At 34.8% G+C, this 16,168-nt stretch overlaps 1 protein-coding gene across 6 annotated transcripts in view; it reads right to left on the bottom strand.

Moving 5' to 3' along the window:
* The window catches only part of MKLN1 (muskelin 1), a 396,930-nt gene that overhangs the window by 94,151 nt on the left and 286,611 nt on the right, over positions 1-16,168 (bottom strand). For all 6 annotated transcript variants that reach the window (XR_007723900.1, XM_050782495.1, XM_050782494.1 and 3 more), the window contains 2 exons: positions 5,507-5,584; positions 2,214-2,279 (listed from right to left, as the gene is read on the bottom strand). Coding sequence is in view for 5 of the 6 variants with exons in the window: in XM_050782495.1 (XP_050638452.1) it covers positions 2,214-2,279; positions 5,507-5,584 (144 nt within the window). In the remaining variant the exon portion in view is untranslated. The remainder of the gene's footprint in view (positions 1-2,213; positions 2,280-5,506; positions 5,585-16,168) is intronic.

Raw genomic sequence — 16,168 nt, forward strand, 5'->3', positions numbered from 1 at the left:
TGATGGCTCACTGTAGCCTCCAATCCTGGGCTCAAGCAATCCTTCTGAGTCAGCCTCTCGAGTAGCTGAGACTACAGGCATACACCACCACACTCAGCTGATTTTTTTTATTTCTTATATAGAGGGGGGTCTCACTATGCTGCCCAGGCTGGTCTTGAACTTTTGGGATTAAGCGATCCTCCTGCTTTGGCTTCCCAAAGTGTTGCAACTACAGGCATGAGACACTCACTGTGCCTAGCTGAAATATTTTTTTTAAAGGGAGTAGGGGTAAGGACCCTGACCATCAAGAGTTTGCTAATGCATAAAACAAAAATATTATAGAAAAATATCTAGGCCTTCACGCCACTGCACTCCAGCCTGGGAGACAGAGCAAGACTCCATCTCAAAAAACAAAAAAACAAAAAAAAAAAAAGAAAGAAAGAAAGAAAGAAAAGTATCTAGGCCTTTATCACTTTACTGTAAGTATTTCAAAGATCTCTGACCTGAAAAGTTAGATTTTAATTCTCAATGACTTGCTCACACTAAGTTCTGTCATGACATTTGCCTATTCTTTGAATAATTTTCTGTTTTCACATTTCATGGATTATAAAAAGAGAATTTTTTTGTCTTTTCTTACACATGTACTTTACCTATCAATAATTAACGCAGTAAGCACTACGAAAATTCCTTCTGCTCCCCCAGATAAGGTGAGCTTTAATTGTTAAAGTAAACCATATTACTTTTATATTTAAGGAAAGTGCATTTTGCTTTAAAAGGTAAAAGCTCTTCTCAAATAAACATAAATTTAGTATATTATTATAGCATACTATAACCAAATTTGTTCGAAAGGGTGGGCTGGGCATGGTAGCTCATACCTGTAATACAAGCACTTTGGGTGGTCCCAGCAGGCAGACTGCTTGAGCCCAGGAGTTCAAGACCTGCCTGGGCAACATGGCAAAACCTCATCTCTATTTTAAAAAAAGGTTGAGGGGGGGGGCGTGTTTAATAATATTTTCCTTATAGTACTGCTGGAGAAAAAAGAAAAGCATTATAAATTCTACTCTATGTTCAAAAAAAGGGGAAGCTACTGCAGACAATCTAAAAATAAATTATCATGTCTGTATTCATAAATTATTTAATTATTCTGGATAAAAAAACAATTTGTATATAAATCTGGCTCTTTAGTAAATAAGCATACGAATATTTATTATACTCTCAGGCAGAAAAAAAAGATGCCTAAGACTCTATAGCTAATTCAAGCCTATTTCTGTAGGGCAGAAAGGCATTCGGAAAGAGGGACCAAGATTAAGAAAGTCAATTCCTATATGCCTTAAAATGAACCTTTTCCAAAGAGACCCTAATAACAGTCTCAAACCAGTTCAGAGGTGATCATAGAAATTTAGCTTTTAATTTTAAAAGAAAAGTTATAATTTCTCTTCTTACAAAAATTATGAAAATAAATTCATGTCAAGAAGACTTAGTATCTACATTGTAACCATTTTTATTCTTAATTATTTTATGAGTCTCCAGAGCAATTATTTTATTCCCGAAGCAATATGAGTTGGCATAATACACAGTAGAACTGAGCATTCATTACTCTTGGAAAGAGTGGTATTCTATGCAGTAAAGTTTTCTGAAATCCAATAATAACATATAACTATGCTAGATTATTGGTATTATTTGCTTTTTAAGCGGCTAATCTGAGACCTATTATAATGTTGGCATTAACCTCTAAATATTATGGTAATTAAGTTTTCCTAGGTTTTAGAAACTTAAGAAACATGTTTGCTACCAAGCTTCAGAACAAAATTTAAAAGGCAGGAAAAAAATACAAAAACAAAAAACAACAACTAAAACAACGAAATTATTTACAGGCTTATGAAAAGTTTTTAGCAATTAATGGACTTACCAACACTTGGCTGCCTAATTTGATATCTGCTTCCTCTGAAAATGTATCTTAGTTCTCTTTATTCCAGTAATTCTCATATTACTCTACTACAATATAAGCGCAACAAAAATCCAGAAGTACACCAGTTTTCCATGAAAATACAACACATATAAACTAGACACATACACACATAAAAGCCCACGTTACACTTTTTTTAGGCAATCTAATTTCATTTGTGTAAGAGCTCCCCACCCCAACCCCCGACCCTTCCTTACCTGTCACTGCCTGGTTTAGATGATGCCTGTAGCCAATGAAGATTTTGTTTTCCATTGCAACTGCTACTCACCTGTTTGAACATCAATAACCATCTGATGGCCTCCTCTCATTCCTGGTCGGTTATCTTCCCCATCACCTTTAGTAGAAATAACAGTTTCTTTTAAAGGAATAACAAACAACAGCATACCCAGAGTAAATTTATTCATAAGTCTGTAATCAGTAGTAAAAATAACCCACACTTATTTTTTCAAAATATTAAGAATAAGTAAAAGGACTCATAAAAGTAACAGTATGACTCAAATCTGTATTTATAATAATCTTGTTCTTTTTTCCAAATGCTTTCAGGACATGAATGAACTTGGAAGTTATTTTTGATTTATTTATGATCAATGCCACAAACCAGCAGACACAAAATATTATACAAAAACATAAAACAAAAATCTCTAAGCCCCTTGGGTGCCAAAGTGAAGGTCAAAAACATTACAAAATTAGATCTCCTGTATATATTCTAGGCATAGTTCATTAGTATAATGAGCAGTTTTAAAGTTGAGTTATTAAACTATTTACAAAAACAAAGATGTTATCAAGTTTTATATTAATGATATTAATTTTGTATAATGTGTACAATTATTTTGTATAATTTTTGTACAATTTTGTACTTTGTATAATTATTTTATATAACTTTGTATAACGTATTAATTTTGTGCCAATATTTCAACAATCAGTTCCCACCTAATTTACCAACTACTTCATTTAAGTACTGACTAAAGAAATCTAAGATTTACTTCACTTTGATTCTTATTTCCGTCAGAATTTAATAGGCAGGTTTAAATACAATCAGTAAAACTTTATTTAAACTTCCAAAAGAGAACACTATTATTCAACTTGTATCTAATCTTACTTTACACCAAATCTTACATAAATAAAGTTATGGCCGGGCGTGGTGGCTCACACCTGTAATCCCAGCACTTTGGGAGGCCAAGGTGGGTAGATCACCTGAGGTCAGGAGTTCAGGACCAGCCTGGCCAACATGGTAAAACCCTGTCTCTACTAAAATACAAAAAATTAGGCATGGTGGCATGCGCTTGTAATCCCAGCTGCTCAGGAGGCTGAGGCAGGAGAATCACTTGAACCCGGGAGGCGGAGGTTGCAATGAGCCAAGGTTGCACCACTGCACTCCAGCTGGGCAATGAGAGTGAGACTCCATCCCAAAAAAAAAAAAAAGTTATAACTTCATTTCGGTAGTTCAAAAGGTTATAAGATTCTAATGTCTTAGCTGATATAAACTAGAAAGCCTAAGGCTTTCTTCATAACTCTCCTATTAGTTGAAATATATTACTTTGGCTAATAAGTTTCCCTGTATTGGCTTTCTCCTAATGTAAAATGGAGAATATCCAATTTTATACTAATTTCACAAGGGTCCTATGAAAATGACTGAAATGTCAGTTCTTATATACAGAAAATAAGACACAAAACTGAAGCTTTTCATTACTACTGTATTCAGCGGCTAATCGTCCAGAAGTTCCCTTCAAATCCTTTCTCCTAATAGTTAAGCCTTTAGACTGTGCAATTTATTATCATTGAAGTTTTGCCCTTTCTTCTTTTCTTCCCCCATTAGTCAGTATCACCATTTTTAAGAATAGATTTAAGAAAGCATATTCATCCCTGAGAGGTCTGAGGGAAAAAAGAAAGCACTAAAATGAATCCATTTTCAGTATGTATTTTATATGTTGAATCCATTAGTTTGCAAATACACAATTACAGTCTGTTTGCTAATAATATGTGTCTTTAAAGAAAATTACCTCATACATGACTGATAAAATAGGAGAATGATGCTCATCTAACATCAATTATGGAGGTTCTTGAGCAATTTCCCCCTGCATATTAATGTGCAACACTATCAGGAGAAAGCTTTCTCACAACTAAAGAGAAGTCCTTAGCAATACATGAAGACCACAATGAAAAAAGCTCAGTATCCACAGAACTGTCTTCCTTTAATGCAAACAGTTGCATTAAGAAATTGCTACACTTTCCACTATGTTAACTATCTGGCAAAGCAGTGAGTACAGATTAAGAAGTGACAAAAACTTCCCCCTTATATGAAAATAAGGGATTCATGAAGAAGACTATACTCTGGATCTGATTTCAAGTTTTGATGAAAACAGTCTTTATTAGAAGCAAATGCCCTCCAGGATCCACATTTCAAAGATGAAGGCATGAGCCCAGGGCTTAAGTCTAAACACACTATGATGTTCAATATAAGTACCTTTGAAGATTTAAATGCACTGATATTAATTTTTATTATAATTATTACACTAGTTTTTATTAGTAGCTGGTTATAAAGTTCCACAGATTTGGAATGGTCTTCTGCCTTTCTATTTTTCTTATATGCCCTGCTAGGTTTAGCAAGCAATTTTGCAGAACTTAAGCTTTTCAAGAACATGCGTATGGCAATACAACACAGCCTATAATTTTATACCATGCATCTATCAAAGCAGTTTATAATGATATTCTGTGTAAAAGCTGCCCAACCTTCTGTTATGGCAGTAAAACAAAAAGGTTTAAAAAGAAAATTTTAATATAACAACGAATTCTACTACCTGGTTAAGGAACCTATGTCTTGTTTTAAACATCTGCTTTTTATTTATTTTGTTATGGTTGTTGTTTTGTTTTTTGAGACACAGTCTCACTCTGCTGCCCAGGTTGAAGTGCAGTGGTATGAACATGGTTGACTGCAGCCTCGACCTCCCAGGCTCAAGCCACCCTTCTACCTCAGTACCCTAAGCAGCTGGGACAACAGGTGCCTGTCAACGTATCTGGCTTTTTTTTTTTTTTTTAAGATGGAGTCTCTATCTGTCTCCCAGTCTGGAGTGCAATAGTGTAATCTCAGCTCACTGCAACCTCTGCCTCACAGGTTCAAGTGGTTCTCCTACCTCAGCCTCCCAAGTAGCTGGGATTACAGGTGCACACCATCACACCCAGCTAATTAATTTTTGTATTTTTAGTGGAGACAGGGTTTTGCCATGTTGGGCAGGCTGGTCTTGAACTACTAACCTCAGGTGACCTGCCCACCTTGGCCTCCCACAGTCTTGGGATTATAGGTGTGAGCCACCACACTCGGCTGTATAGTTAATTTTTTGTAGAGACAGGGTCTCACCATGTTCCCAGGCCAATCTTGAACCCCTGAGCTCAAGCAATCCTCCTGCGTCGGCCTCCAAAAGTACTGGGATTACAGACATGAGTCACTGCACCTGGCCAACATCTTTTTTATTAACATAGTACTATGACACGTGAACTACCTTGGGAAAACTGAAGACTGAGACATTGAAGAAACAGAACTACAATCTAGAAGGTATGGCTTACCTTTGGTACTTTTGGGAATGATTTGACTCCATCGTGGTTTATATTCCTGTTGACTGATATACTGATTGAACAAGCCATCTGCAAATATTGAAGAATGAGAAAGAATTATACCTTAACTACTTACATTATTTATTATAGAAAAAAATTAAAATTTAAAAGACGACATTAAGAGAAATTACTAATATGTCACTAATAAAAAAACACATTTTCATAAAATATGCATCACTTCAATTTCACTTCATGCTACCCCAACTATAAATAGTAAAATATTAATTGGCACAACCATGCAAACAAATTGCTTTAGGGGAAGCTCATATTAAACGTACTATGTTTCTCACCATTACTGCACCTATTAGATACAAAGTCATTGCTGCATTCAATGGACAAGTATGTGATATTACCAAAGGGTTAGAGACCTTGAAAGGAGGAAAAGGGAGTCAACTGGGAGGGGGAAAAAAGTCATAAGACAATTTAAGGCTGCAAAATAGAAGCAGGAGAAAATAAAAATAAATAATCTGTATAAATGTGCTACTTCATTGAAAAAATACCTTACATATCTTTTAAAAATCTCTTATATAGCTTTAAAAAATCATTTATATCATTATTATAAATATAATTGGGAAAAGGAAAGGATAATTTAAGATTAGGAGAATTATATTTTAATTTCTTTTTGTGACCTCCCACCACTTGTCTTTATTTCAACCATGAAATTCTTAATCTTTACATCCTATAATGACATGGATTCATTGCATCCCAATCTCTTTCCCCCAACAGTGCTTTGTGCCAGTTCTTTTTGCCACCCATATCCAAGAGAACTAGAGAAGAAAATAGAGCTCTAACAATTTTGGTCTAGGTCCTTGATACATTTACAGGAAAAGGGAACACTAACTTTAACATGTGAATTCCATTATTATACAGTTTTGAGTACAAAACTACATAAAGATAAAAGTACTAACAGCAGTAATAAAACTATACTTATGGAACACTTACCAAATGTTAGAATTTATGCTGTCTCATCTCATTTAATTCTAAAAACAATCCTATGAAATACCCATTATCATCTCCATTTTATAAACCCGGAAATGTGTATTTAAAAAAAGTAAGAAACTTAACCAAAACCACACAGCTCTTACTTAAATGGTGGAGTTGGTACTAAAGTTCTACCACGCTTTCCTTACTCCTGATTCTGCTGTATCGATAAACTCATTATCTACTTATTAAGTTGTTACACTAGTTACTGTAATGGTATGGAGACTGAACTCCCTACATACATCCCCACATACATACATAAATAATTATGAAGCCCTATTCCCGTGGCCCTCAACAAAGATTAGTTTAAGAATGGTATGGAACCCAATTTTGGCTAATGAAACATGAGGAATCTTCTGGGAGACTTCCAGGCAATTTTTCCTTACTTCTAAAGAGACATACAGAAAAGAAAAATCTACTATTATACTTCTGGAATATCTGCATGTAATGTATACAAATATTAAAGCCAATTTATCGAAGTAAAAGAATGTAGTCAATTCTATAATGATGACACAGCAGAGTGAAAGAAAGAAATGATCACTGAGTCAACCAACCATGAAATCCACCTTACCTCTGGACTTCTTGCTATGTGCTACAATAACATTTCCTTAGTTTTTAGGCTACAAATCCTAGCTTTTACATGCGCCCAAATAGCGTAATTTATAAAGTGACTTTTACTATAAACTCTGTCATGTGGCTCAATTTAAAAGTAAAACTGTTTTCTGTGATTTATATATTCACCAGAGACTAAGCAATTTAGAGCATTCCCCCTAATCTTTCTTTCCTGGGTAATTATGAAGCTCAGTTGTAACCAACTCTTTCAGCTTTCAAGACTTTTCAGCTGGCTTTAACTGGAAACTTCCATCCTACAGGCACAAATTTCCTTTCTTCTTTCCCTTTGAGACTTTTCAAAATTCTTGCAAAAAGTCAATAAATACTGTAAACACTAAAGCAGGGTAAAGGTTAAAAAAAAAATGCATTGCATTTAGTATCTTGTTTTAATGTAAAAGAACTTCCTACAACTTTCACAATCTAAAAACAAAAAGTTGACACTGCTACATCCCAAATAATCTCCATGCTCCCTATTATTTCTAATTCTTGGAAACTCTTGCCAATAAGGCCTTTTGCCTTGGTAGGCTTGCTTTAGATATATAATTCAGCAAAAAAACTCAGCCTCTCTATTGAAACAATAATGACATTCTCATCTATAAAAATATGACATCCATTACAATGTTTGAAAATCTCAGAAACAAATTAGTAAATAAGAAATTTAAAGATGCCTGTGAACCATGTGAGTTCAAAAAATTATTTCTGTTTAAAGAAGAAGTCAGGCAGTTGCTAATAGTTCTGTAAGTCTATTTTTGACAAAAATCTAAAGCAAGAGATCAGAACAGTCAGATAAAATTAAAACTATACAAAAGAAATTTAAATATCACTAGGAGAAAGCACACTAAGAATTAGTTGTTAATAATTTTTAAACTATTTAACTAGAGTCTCAGGTCCAATATCACTTCTTTTTTTTCCCTATAATTATGACTATACTAAATATATTTCATAGAGTCCTCATTGAGCACAAGCAGTTCTTTTCTCCAATAATAGTGGATACTCTCTTTAAAAAGCACATGATGGCCCAGCCTAGTGGCTGAGACCTGTAATTCCAGTGTTTTGGGAGGCTAAGGCAGGAGGATCATTCAAGGCCAGGAGTTCAAAACCAGTCTGAGCAACACAGAAATCCTGCCTACACACACACAACATGATTTAAAAATGAGACTTAGGAAGCTTTTACCAAAAGGGAAAAAAATTTCAAATCTCTTGCCCAGAATTAAAAAGAAAACAAAACCCAAAAAATCCACATAGATTATAGTACTGCTGCCTAGTTATATGTATTCATATTTGATAAATTCAAACTTTTATCAAATTTGATTTTTCACCAAAATAGAGATTATATACAAAAGAAATAATTTAAAATGCATGTATAGGTAAATAACTTATAGAGCATAAAATCTTTTTTGATCATTCAAGAATGATGAGATCAAAAAGAATTTTTAAGAAACGAATTTCATCAGTTTGTCCAAATTCTAAAAAAAAGGCCAATATTATACCAGTAATAATATAATAATCAATATTAGGACATTGAACCAGTAAATATTTACTAAGATAGTAAAGCTTAGAGATAAAGAGTATGGATCTTGGCACCAGACTACCTGAATTCAAATCTTAGCTCTGTCACTTACTAGATATACCATCTTAAGCAAATTAATCATTCTCATATATTAAACGGAAATAACAACAATATTTACCCTAGAAGGTAAGCATGAAAAATAAATTCATGTAAAAGGTCTAGGAGAATAGATGGCACATTATCAAGCTCTCAGATATGTTACTTACGATGATGATGATAATGATACAGTGTTTGGAAATATACTTGACAGAAAATTAACAATCTTTTATGAACAAAATGAGAAATACAGCATCAAGACAAATACGAGTTAAGAGGAGGAAGGAGTGATTCAGTGATAATATAACGAAAGAAGATACCTTGAAAGAGTTGGCTTTGAAGAACGCACTGGAACTGAACTATATGAAAAGGAAAGTAATCGGAAAGAAAATACAGCATACACAAAGGCACAAAGGCATAAATGAGCAAAAATTATGAAAAAAAAAACATGTTTCAGAAAAAGAGTCTGGCAGTTGGGAAAGGGTTAAAAAAGAGTGAGATTTTGCATTATGAGCATTACTAAGAAACAAAATCTTAAAGAGAAAAAAGGAAAAATCTTGCTATCCTGGAACACAACCCTACCTCCTAACTCAAAAGAAGCTTCTAAAAATAGGAAAAATTCACATTCAAAGATTAATAGTGTTAAAAAAGAATCAACCCAAGAATTATACAATATAAAAAGGAAAAGAAATGAATTTTTTAAAGTAGCAATGAATCTGATTCAACAGAAAAATATAGCCATGCAATAGATGAAAGTAGCCAAACACCTTTCCACAAATAAAAAAAGCAACTCTCTCTATGAAACATGAGTACAGATTAGAGATATAAGCAGTTGGAAAGTAGACATCTAAATAGTTGGAAAAGAAACGGTAAGACAACAAAAGGAAACAAAAATTGAATTGTCAGAGACAAGAGAAAAGAGGAATGAACAAATTGAAAATATCACAGAACTGAAGGTCAAAGTGTAAGAAAGAGACACTAAAAATAACATAGTAGTGGAAATGGGATAAAGGGTTTAGAGAAGCTTAAAATATTAAACAGAAACATGCAGTTAAAAAAGATAAAGGAGAAAATAAAAGAAATGATAGACTAAGGCAACATATATTTAATTGAAAGAAAACCAAAACAGACAATAGTTAACAGGGCTGCCACACTGGAGTTTTGGACAGCCTTGTTAATGTAATTACAAAATAATCTAAAACAAATATAAAATATTTAAACAGTCAGAGGGAAAAAGATTACATTAAAAAATGGCAGTTGAAAATGACAGCACACCTCTCAAAAGAAACAATGGAAGCTGATTAATAACAGTCAAATGATATTCAAAATGTATTTCAAGAAAATCAGTGTCAATCTGGAATTCTACATCTAGCAAAAATACCCTCCTAGAAAGGAGACAAAATTTTCAGGTCAGCAATTCTGAGAGAGTTGAATTGCATTATAGAAGAAATTCTAAAGGATGGGCTTACGGCACAGGGAACGAACATAATCTTAGATATAAGATTAAAGACACAAACAATAATGAAGAGAAAAAAACCGTAAATATTTGGGTAAAATTAATGAACAATTGCTATATAAGACTAATATTTTATAGGGTCTTCGAACATGGTATCAAAATAAATGACAACAATAGAGCAATCGACAACAATAGAATAATGAATTAGAAGGTGAGAATATGAAGCTGAAAGTCTACTAAATCCTACATGGGAAGAGAGAAAAGGCACTGATCTGCCGGGCGCGGTGGCTCACGCCTGTAATCCCAGCACTTTGGGAGGCCGAGGAGGGCGGATCACGAGGTCAGGAGATCGAGACCATCCTGACTAACATGGTGAACTCCCGTCTCTACTAAAAATACAAAAAATTAGCCAGGCGTGGTTGCGGGTGCCTGTAGTCCCAGCTACTCGGGAGGCTGAGGCAGGAGAATGGTGTGAACCCTGGAGGCGGAGCTCGCAGTGAGCCAAGATTGCACCACTGCACTCCAGCCTGAGGGACAGAGCAAGACTCTGTCTCAAAAAAAAAAAAAGACACTGATCAATTTTGTTAAGGCAATCATGCATACTTGTTGTAATTTCTAAACTAATCATAAGTCAAATGATTTATTAATAAAATAAAATTTTATTTAAATAGGTTTGTTTTATTTAAATAAAATTTATAAGAGATATTTCTCTTCAGAGGGATAAAGGTTGAAAATAAAAGATGGAAAAGATATGCCATACGGGCCGGGCGCGGTGGCTCAAGCCTATAATCCCAGCACTTTGGGAGGCCAAGGTGGGTGGATCACGAGGTCAGGAGATCGAGACCATCCTGGCTAACACGGTGAAACCCCGTCTCTACTGAAAAATAAAAAAAAAAACTAGCCAGGCGAGGTGGTGGGCGCCTGTAGTCCCAGCTACTCGGGAGGCTGAGGCAGGAGAATGGCGTAAACCCGGGAGGCGGAGCTTGCAGTAAGCTGAAATCCGGCCACTGCACTCCAGCCTGGGCGACAGAGAGAGACTCCGTCTCAAAAAACAAACAAAAAAAGATATGCCATACGAATAAGAAATGAAAACAGATCTTAATACAATTTACACCTGAAAGCAAAAATATTTGTAGAGATAAAAAGGCACTTCATAATAAAAGATTTAATTCAAAATAATTTAAAATTTGTTTTCAACTAAAAACATGGCATCAAAATGTAAAGTTAAATTAGACCAACTATAGGAAACATACGATTCCATGATCATAGTGGAAAGTGTTAAAATCTTTCTCAGTAATGAGAATCAGAAAATTCTTACTGATAAAGATTTGTGCAATATGATTAGCAACTCTGACCAACTGAACAGATATACAACACTGTTCCAACAACTACAGAATTCACATTCTGTTCAAATATATATGATATGTTTATAAAAATTGAATAAGCTGGGCTACACAGCAAGTCTCATTAAATTTCAAAGGAGTGGAAACACACAGGATATGCACTCTGGCCCCTATGCAATTATGCCAGAAATCACTAACAAAGAAAACAACTAGTAAACCTCCACAAATGTGTAAATTAAAAACCACGGTTCTTCCAAAGAGCCATTTCATTTCATAATGAAAATACTAAACTGAACAAAAGTAAAAATACTTCATAGCACAACTAAAGAACAAGAAGAGGAAATTTTATTTATTTATTTATTTATTTATTTATTTATTTATTTATTTGAGACGGAGTCTCGCTCTGTCGCCCAGGCTGGAGTGCAGTGGCCGGATCTCAGCTCACTGCAAGCTCCGCTTCCTGGGTTTACACCATTCTCCTGCCTCAGCCTCCCAAGTAGCTGGGACTACAGGCGCCCACCACCACGCCTGTCTAGTTTTTTTTTGTATTTTTCAGTAGAGACGGGGTTTCACCGTGTTAGCCAGGATGGTCTCGATCTCCTGAGCTCGTGATCCGCCCATCTCGGCCTCCCAAAGTGCTGGGATTACAGGCTTGAGCCACCGCGCCTGGCCGAGGAAATTTTATATATTTAAATGTATATGGGAAATTTTCAAAGTCCGAAAACTAATGAGACCCTGCCAAAATAACACAAAAACCTCCACACAAAGGTAACTTCAGGTCCAGTTGCCTTCACTAGTAAATTCTACCAAGCTACTACTCATTCTACACAAACACTTTTAGATTCCTGCCTCATTCTAAAAGGCTAGAACTACCCAAACACACCAAAAGATACCAAAACACGACATGCACATTATAAGAAAACTGCAGACCAATATCTTACATACACAAATATATGCAAAAATACTTCATAAAAATGTGGCAGATCAAATACAATACCTGAAAAGAGTAAGACACCATTTTCAAGTAGGGTTTGTAACAGGAATACAAAATTGCATTAAAAACAGAAAATCAATGAAGATAATTCAATATACATATGCCTTTATAATGCTTTGCTTTACCACGCTTCACAGGTACTGTGTTTTTTATAAATTAAAGGAAGTCTATGGATGCCATTTTTCCAATAGAATTTCTTCACTTTGCGTCTCTCTCACGTTTCAGTAATTCTCGCAACGTTTCAACGTTTTTCATTATTGTAATATCTGTTACAGTCACCTATGATAAGTGATCTTTGATGTTAATAATGTAATTGTTTTGAGGCACCATGAACTACACCCTTATAAGACAAGGAACTTAATAAATGTGTGTATTCTGACTACTCCATAAACCAGCAGTTCCCCCATTTCTCTCCCTCTCTTTGAGCCTCCCTATTCCCTGAGATGCAACAATACTGAAATTAGGCCACTTAATATCTTTACTGGCCTTTAAGTGTTCAACACATACCTCTCACTTTAAATAAAAAACTAGAAATAATTAAACTTAGGGAGGAAGGCATGTCAAAGGCCAAGATAGGCTGAAAGTTGACCTCTTGCACTAAAGTTGACCAAGTTGTAAATGAGAAGGAAAAGTTCTTGAAGGAAATTACAAGTGAACCCACGACTGATATGAAAGCAAAACAGACTCCATATTTCTCCATATTAATATGGAGAAAGTTAGAGTGGTCTGGATAAATTAAACCAGTCATAACACTTCCTTAAGCCAAAACCTAATCTAAAGCATGGCCTTAACTCTCTTCAAGTGTATGAAAGCTGAGAGAAGTCAGAAAACTGCAAAAGAAAAGTTGGAAGCTAGCAGAGGTTGGTCCATGAAGTTTAAAGAATGAAGCCATCTCTATAACATAAAAGTACAAAGTAAAGCCACAAGTGTTGATGTATTATAGAAGATGCAGCAAGTTATTACTATCTAGAAGATTCAGCTAAGATCACTGATGAAGGTAACTATACTAAACAGATTTTCAATGTAGACAAAACATTCCAATAGACTTCTATTAGAAGAAGGTGCCATCTAGGACTTTCACAGCTAGACAGAAGTCAATGCCTGGCTTCAAAGCTTCAAAGGACAGTGTGACTCTCTTGTAAGGGTTTAATGCAGCTAGTGACTTTAAGTGGAAGTCAATGCTCATTTACTATTTTGAAAAATCCTAGGACCCTTAAGAATTAAGCTGAATCTACTCTGCCTGTGCTCTACAAATGGAATAACAAAGCCTAGATGACAGTACATCTGTGTACAGAATGGTTTACTGAATATTTTATGCCCACTGTTGAGACCTACTGCTCAGAAAAAAAAAAAAAAAAAAGATGTATTTCAAAATATTACTGCTCACTAACAATGTACGTGTCACCCAAGAGCTCTGATGGAGAAATACAGGGAGATTAATGTTTTTATCCCTGCTAACACATATCCATTTTGCTGCCTATGGATCAAGGAGTCATTTAGACTTTCAAGAAAGTCTTGTTATTTAAGAAACACATTTTGTAAGGCGATAGTTGCCACAGATAGTGATTCCTCTGATGGATCTGGGCAAAGTAAATTGAAAACCTGGAAAGGATTCACCATTCTAGATGCCATTAAGAACATTCATGATTCATGGGAAGAGATAAAAATATTAACATTAACAAGAGTTTGGAAGAAGTTGATTCCAACCTTATGGATGATGTGTAGAGGGTTAAAGACTTCAGAAGAAGTAGTTAACTGCAGATGTGGTAGAAACACCAAGAGAACTAGAATTAGAAGTAGAACCTGAAGATGTGACTGAACTGCTACAATCTCATGATAAAATCTGAATGGATGAGAAATTGCTTCTTATGAATGAGCAAATAAAGTGGTTTCTTGAGAAGGAAACTACTCCTGATGAAGATGTTGTGAACATTGTTGAAATGACAACAAGGGATTTAGAATATTACATAAACTTAGCTGATAAAGCAGCAGCAGGGTTTGAGAGGATTGACTCTAATTTTGAAAGAAGTTCTACTGTGGATCAAATGCAATCAGACAGCATTGCATGACACAGAGAAATCTTTTGTGAAAGGAAGAGCTCATTGATGCAGCAAACTTCATTTTTGTCTTATTTTAAGAAACTGCCACAGCCACCCCAACTTTTAGCAATCACCATCCTTATCAGCCAGCAGCCATCAATACTGAGGCAAGACCCTTTACCAGCAAAAAGACTGTAACTCACTGAAGGCTCAGATGATCATTAGCATTTTTTAAGTAATAAAGTATTTTTATGTTAAGGTATGTGCATTTTTTTTAAAGAAATAATGCGACTGTACCTTAACAGGCTACAGTAAAGTGGAAATATAACTTTTATATGCATAGGGAAAGGAAATAAAATTTGTGTGACTTGCTTTATTGTGACATTCACTTCATTGCAGTGGTTTGGAACCAAACCTGCAATATCTCCAAGATATGCCTATAATTAACAACTACTGCACAATCCAAAAGAAAAGAGTAGAGAGATTTGTTTTAAAGCAGGATAACAGAAAAAAGAAAGAAGCAGGGAAAGACAGAGGGAGAAGGGTAGAGATTTCAGGTTGAAACTTTATGACTACCTTATTAAACTTTATCCTTCCCTTATCTCACAAAAGAAAAATTCTCTTTCTATAGCAAAAAAAGATAAGCTCAGCAAAGGGAGGTTTTCAGTACAATCTCTACATGTTTGAGTAAAACATTCCTGTCCCTAGGTGATTACTTTTGCCTATCATCACCGGATCCTGCATTGGCAAAGAGGTATAGCAATTATTGGTTCTGAAATCACCTATAATAAAATGAAATGTAAATACAGTGATATTTCTAGACAAATAAAAAGCCTATTAGAGAAATAAATACAGCCTTACGCTTTCTTAAAATACAGACAATACTTAAAGATCATACTAAGTAATATACTAAAAATACTAAAAGTAGCTTTTGTATCCTCCATTACAAGAAGCTTGACAGAGATTCTTTTGATTCCCTAGATCTTCCTATTTAGCAGGCAGGAACTTCTTGTCCTTCTCTGCTATGTTTTTAATGGAGCAGAAGCCAAAAAACTCTGCACTGTTTACTTCCTTATTTGTCCAACAAATCATCATCAATGAGGTCAGAAGCAAACTGAACAACCCTGAAAGGAATGTTTATTAACTAACAGTGTTCCAGGCCAGTTTAGAGAGCCCATAGTATTCATAGTACAAAAACTATGATGTGGCTGTTTCAAGAATTGAGCAACTACTAATTTTTCTAAACTTGGTTCCTTTCTGGAGCCAAAGGATAAGTTAAGTCTCTGCAGATACTAAAACTGCACAAGATTTTTATCAGCTAATCTTAACCAACTGAGTACGTCACTAAAGACAGCTTTAAAATATATAACTGTTTTTAGCTTATTAATTGTATAGAGTTGCCTGTGCCTGTTGTTTTGCTTTCCCTTCACAAAATAATAAACGCCTTTTGATAAATATCTGAAACAAACAAAAAAGCTCTAAAATTACCTATGCCTCCCTCATCCTATGAGGTTAAAATACAGAATTCACTCCTAGAAATGGCACACATACATACATATATATACACATACATACATATATAT

This window comes from Macaca thibetana, chromosome 3, assembly GCF_024542745.1.
Source record: "Macaca thibetana thibetana isolate TM-01 chromosome 3, ASM2454274v1, whole genome shotgun sequence".
NCBI lineage: Eukaryota > Metazoa > Chordata > Mammalia > Primates > Cercopithecidae > Macaca > Macaca thibetana.